Source organism: Buceros rhinoceros, unplaced genomic scaffold (assembly GCF_000710305.1).
Source record: "Buceros rhinoceros silvestris isolate BGI_N320 unplaced genomic scaffold, ASM71030v1 scaffold18521, whole genome shotgun sequence".
Classification (NCBI taxonomy): Eukaryota; Metazoa; Chordata; class Aves; order Bucerotiformes; family Bucerotidae; genus Buceros; species Buceros rhinoceros.
This window is the reverse complement of record NW_010396165.1, coordinates 44,435-49,753: the sequence shown is the minus strand read 5'-3', so window position 1 is coordinate 49,753 and position 5,319 is coordinate 44,435. Positions and strand designations below refer to the sequence as shown.

At 55.5% G+C, this 5,319-nt stretch overlaps 1 protein-coding gene across 1 annotated transcript in view; it reads left to right on the top strand.

Annotated features, from left to right (window-relative positions):
* Positions 1 to 140: 140 nt before the first annotated feature.
* Positions 141 to 5,319, top strand: part of NCOR2 (nuclear receptor corepressor 2) — a gene marked incomplete at its 3' end in the record, with an annotated part of 47,973 nt that continues 42,794 nt past the window's right edge. Inside the window, exons 1-2 of the mRNA XM_010145827.1 lie at positions 141 to 297; positions 710 to 852. Coding sequence (XP_010144129.1) covers positions 141 to 297; positions 710 to 852 — 300 coding nt within the window. The remainder of the gene's footprint in view (positions 298 to 709; positions 853 to 5,319) is intronic.

The window sequence follows — 5,319 nt, the reverse complement described above, 5'->3', positions numbered from 1 at the left end:
CTGCTGGGTTGCCCCAGCGCTGGCAGGAGCCCTGTGCTCAGGTGGCACCATCTGGCTGGGATTGCCAGCCCTTGGCACGATGCCCAAACCAAGAAGCTGCTTTTTGCTCATGAGCCCATGATCAGCACTAATCCCCCGGCATGGCCCTTCCCAGCCTGGGACATCACCCGGGCTTCCCCGCCTGCCTGCTGCCTCCTCCCGGCCCGGGCTCTTCCTCCCCATCCAGAACAGGACTCTCTGCTCCAACCCTGAACTGCCGTGTCACCCTGGTTGAAGTCATCACTTGGGAGCAGGAGGGTGGGAAGAGTCTTGGTGTCATGGGAGGGACTGCGAGCTGCTCTCCTGGGCACACCAGCACCTCCTGCAGCCGTCCCAAAGGGAAGGGAGCGGTGCTCGCCCTCCTGACTGCTCGGTGGCTGGCTGAGATGTGGCTGTGGGACGGATTGGTGGCTGGCTGAGATGTGGCTGTGGGACGTATTTTGTTCCGGAGGCGGTCAGCATAGTGCCTTTTTTTCCCCTTGGAAAGAAAAACAGGCTCTCCTAGGTCATCCCCTGGCCTAGGAACCTTTCAGACGGGTGCTAGTGACTGTATTGTTCCTGTGGAGTTTGGCTTGCACAGAGGATGTTTCCCATCGTGCGTCGATAATGCTGCCCTGTGTGCACATATCTGGTGTTAAACCTTTCTCCGTTCTCCCTCCGCTGACAACAGGTCTCCTTGAGCATGGGCGGAACTGGTCAGCCATTGCCAGGATGGTGGGCTCCAAGACCGTGTCGCAGTGCAAAAACTTCTACTTCAACTACAAGAAGAGGCAGAACCTGGACGAGATCCTACAGCAGCACAAACTGAAAATGGTGAGAGCCCGTCTCAGCCCTCATCGAGCACTGTAGATGTGTCCTAGCAAGGGCTTGTGTGCTTCCCGCAGCCAAGGGGTGGGTATTGTCTCCGAGTGAAAGCTCTGAGGACCAGGGGGGCAGGAGGTGGTACAGGAAAGGGTTTTCCACCCATCTGTCCCTGGGAGGTCTGGAGGAGGGAGAGCTGCTGCGTGGGAGATGCCTGGGTGTCTGGAGTGTGGCTGGTACGCAGCGAGATAAGGAGCAGGAGGAGGAGCAGGGCTGCGGTGCGTTGGCCAGGACACGAGCTCAGTCCCGGCTGTGCAAATACTTTGACTCCAGCGAGGTTGTGTGGGGAGCCTGGCGGGACCTGCAGCTCCACACCTTGCAGACCCCGTGGTTACCTGTGAACTGCTGGTTTGCCCCAGAGAAGTTCAGAGGTTTAGGACAACACGAGGAAAGGCTGGTCCCCGCACGGACTTCGGTTGTCTTCAGGGCTGCAAGTGGATGTGCACGTCTCTGTGCCTCAGTTTCCTCATCAGAAGAGGCTGACACTGCTGCTTTTTCTGGCACGCGGTGCGGGGTGTGGATGGATGAAGTGGGGTTTGTTTGGTGTTCCGGAGATAGGACAGACCGCTAAGAGCAACGAAGGATTGTAATTATTTCATTTGTAGAGTATCCTGGGGTTCGCAGTTTCTGGCTAATAGAATTCACATGGCTAAACCCCCAAGGGGTGCTTTGAAAATGCAAAGGACAATGTTCAATGCAGGAATCTCTCCAAGCAAGCTATTACAGCAAGAGTAAAAAGAAAGACAGGAAAACATTCAGTGACTCACCCAGGAATTTAATATCCCAGTCAGTCTATAGGAATGAGAGAAAGAGAAGACATCGGCGATTCTTTTTTATTAATTCTCTATGCACAGAGACACTCCTGTGTTCCCATGTTTCACCGAATTGTTTTTAGAAACAGAGCAAACAAACTATACAAAAGACCCCCAAACTGATATAAAGACTGGAGTGAAACGTGCGTCAAGCCCTCTGACTATAAAACGTTACATTAGGAAGATATTGTTGTTCATTACCAGGGAGAAGCTGAAATCAGATCGTGCAGCTTAGCTGGCGGTGGAGCCGGTGTATATTAATTTACTCTGCTAATGTTGCAGAAATTATATCGCGGAAATGTTTTTCTGCAGAACCACATTTTTCCCTGCATCCGTCCCTCCAAGGCAGCCGCTAGACTTCTCCGATCTAATTGCTCACTCTCACTTGCAGTTTATATCAGCATCATCATTTTATTTTCTGAGCATTGGAAGCTACGGGATTCGGTTGTGGAGAAGAACAATGAATGTTCAGCTGTTATTTATTGTGCTCTATTGTTTTGTGGCAACGGCAGATGCCAGAAAGCTGAATAAAATGAAAGAACAACTGAGATTAAATTGCCATAGACCTTCCTTCCTGACTCCTAAATATATTCCCGAGCAAACTGGGCCTCCAAATCCCGTCCTATAGCCAGCAGTCAGCCGTGACCTCTGCGGAGAAAGCACATGGCGAGGCAGCGTGGCATCGCCTGGTTTTGCCATGACATCCCCAGATTACTCCTGACCTCACCACCAACAGCGATTGCCGATCCTGTGCGGGGGAACGCCGCAGCTCTGCTTTTCTTCCTCTTGCTTAATGAGAGTAAACTTAATTAGCAGTTCTCATTCGTTTCCTAAACGGGCCTCATTAATATCGTAGCCTCCTCTTCCAGGTAGGTGTGTCACTGGGTTTCAGCAGTGCGCAGGCGACTCGGAGGAGCTGTGGGGACAGGCGGGCGGCAGTGACTGGTGTGGGACGGGAAGCAGAGCCTGGCAAGGTCCTTCTGTCCCCAGAACATGGCACAGTGCAGCACGGAGCAGGGTATCCCCGTGCTGGGTGGAATGGAGCTGGGCATTTCGGCGGCCCCGTGTCCCCTCGCATGCTGAACTCTGGCTGGCCAGAGCCCGAGGAGCTCTGGGGATGGGGACACCCACCCTCTGAGCACCCAGCGTTAGGAAGGAGAAGGATCTGGGTTGCACTAGAAAGGCGTCTGGCATGGCGATGCTCCTTTTCTGCCTCTCCAGAGCCCGCGTGGTGTGTGCGTCCCCACAGGCCGTGTTTGGGGGGTTAATTTGAATACCCTTTCACTGGACAGATCCCTTCACTAGACAGGTTCTTTCCCACTAGACAGGGGAAGGAGCACGCAGGGGCCGGGGAGCTGCGCGTGGGCTGTGTCAGCACACGGAGCCCCATTACCCTCTCCCCTGAGCTGCTCAGCACTCTTGAGACCCTTCTGCAGCCTGTTTGAGGAGGGAATCCCACTGCAGTCCTGGCTCAGTGGGGCCGGATGCCGCAGACCGTCACCCTCCTCCCTCTGCAGCTGTCCCCATGTCCCCATGGTGTCCCTGCCAGCACCACGGGACAGGCAGCCTGTTACTGCTGGGGCAAGGTCAGGCCACCGTGAGGCTTCGCGTTATCTGCCCTGCTGTGTGTTTTGGCTTGGTTTCGCTGTCGAGTGGCTCGGATGTGTCCCAGGCATCAGCGTCACTCGGCTTTCACCTTCTGCACACTGGGCTCTCTAATCTTGGCATCTGAGGAAAGCGGGGCGTTGGGAGACATGCTGTCCTCAGAGCCGCCGCTCTTGTTAGCGGTTGGAGATGAGGCGCTGTGTTCACCGGGGTCTCTTTGCAGTGTGATTGTCACTTTGGTCTAGTGACTGCTGGAGCTTGTTTTGGCTTGTGCAGTGAAGGTGGGAGAGTTATCTCCTGGGCTGGTGCTGGTCCTGCTTGGAGGACCAACCTTTTGGCCCCCTCCAATTTCTCTGCGGGACGCTGTCACCTCAGTCTGGCTTTGGGGTGACAGATGTGACCCCCTGTGAATGCTGACATTTGCAGCCCTGGAGGAGCTGTATGTGGTGCTTCTGCCACAACCGTGCAGCAAAGCTGGACGATTTTGGGTGGTGCTGGTTTGGCACAACAAAGCTGCTTCAGGAAGACAGTGTGGTGGCCTCTTCTGGAGGGTGAACAAGTCCTCCTTGCCTTGGTGCAGAGCCTTGGTCTTGAGATGGGAACTGGGACCCTCCTCACCATGATGGGCAGAGAGGTCCTGCCTGTGGGGTCATCTCTCTGACCCTCCCCGTCACTGACAACAGGAGTCACTCTGCAGTTGGTGTGGTCTCAAATACGCATCGTTATGTCACACCGGTGTGAGACTGCCTGGTCCTGCTCTCAGGACAGGATGAGACCGATGCTGGTGAGAGGTCCTAATGTTGGTAGTGGGTTTTGGAACCTGTTTGGGCAGTCGCTGCCATGTCGCATGGTGAGTGCAAAGAGAGGCCATATTTGTCAGGATACTTGTTCTGCCTGCGAGGCAGAAGACCAGAGAGATGTCACACCTGGAAACTGGTGGCATCTCCATCTCCTCCTCCAGGAGAGGTGGTACAGATGAACTCGAGCGGTGTGAAGCAGTACTCAGTGCAGGAGGGGACGTGGGGAAGAGCTGCCCATCCCTGCCAGGCTGGGAGTCAGAGTGATAGGGCTGGCTGGGGACCAGGTGGCCAGGAGGACAGCACAGAGGAGCAAGCGCGGAGTGACCCCTCACGCAGGGTTCAGTGTCCTCACTGTGCACACCACATCTCCTCTATGGTCTTGGCAAAGCAGACTGCTCAAGTGACACCAAGTTCTGGAGATTCCTGCAAAAAATATCTCCTAGAAGTTCCTGCAGAGACCTCCTAGACCAGGATAGCACAAAATGACCATCACAGTGTACTTTGCAAATGGTCCTGGCATCTTCCCACAGCCTCACTGGATTAAGACTATGTTGTGACAACAGGAGATAACCTGGTCCCAGGAGTGACTCACAGAGACTCTTCCATGTCTACCACACCAGCCGTGGGGGGCCTGTGGCTGGTCCCAGAGGGCCACGAGAAAGGAGTGACTCACGGAGATTCTTCCATGTCTCCCACACCAGCCGTGGGTGGCCTGTGGCTGCTCACAGAGGCAGAGCAGAAAGGAACCCCATTCCTGGGCAGGGTGCCGGCAGTGAGACTGCGCGAGGGGGCCAGAGATGTTGGCATTATAAGAGGCGAGGTGGTGGCCTGAACATATCTCTAGCTGTAGCCAGGATCCGCTGCCTGGATTTCACGGCATCGTACCTAAATACCAGCAGTGGGGTCTGCGGGGAGAGGGACCTGCTGTGCCCCCGGGGCAGCTCACTGCTCTGCTCCGCCAGCAGCCATGGCCCCCGGGCTCTGGCCAAGTAGGGTGCTGAGGCAGAGGCTGGTTCCCGGCGAATTCCCCAGCGAGGAGCCTGCTCCTGCTCGCGGCTGAGTCACAGACCCGTGAGTAAGAGGCAGAGAAGTCTTTGCCATAGTAACGTCGGCGCTTTGTCACCACATGAGTGTGATGGGGAACTGCTGCTTCAGACACAAACGTGTGGTTGCTGAATCGCTGCCTTGGCAGAGGCGGGGAC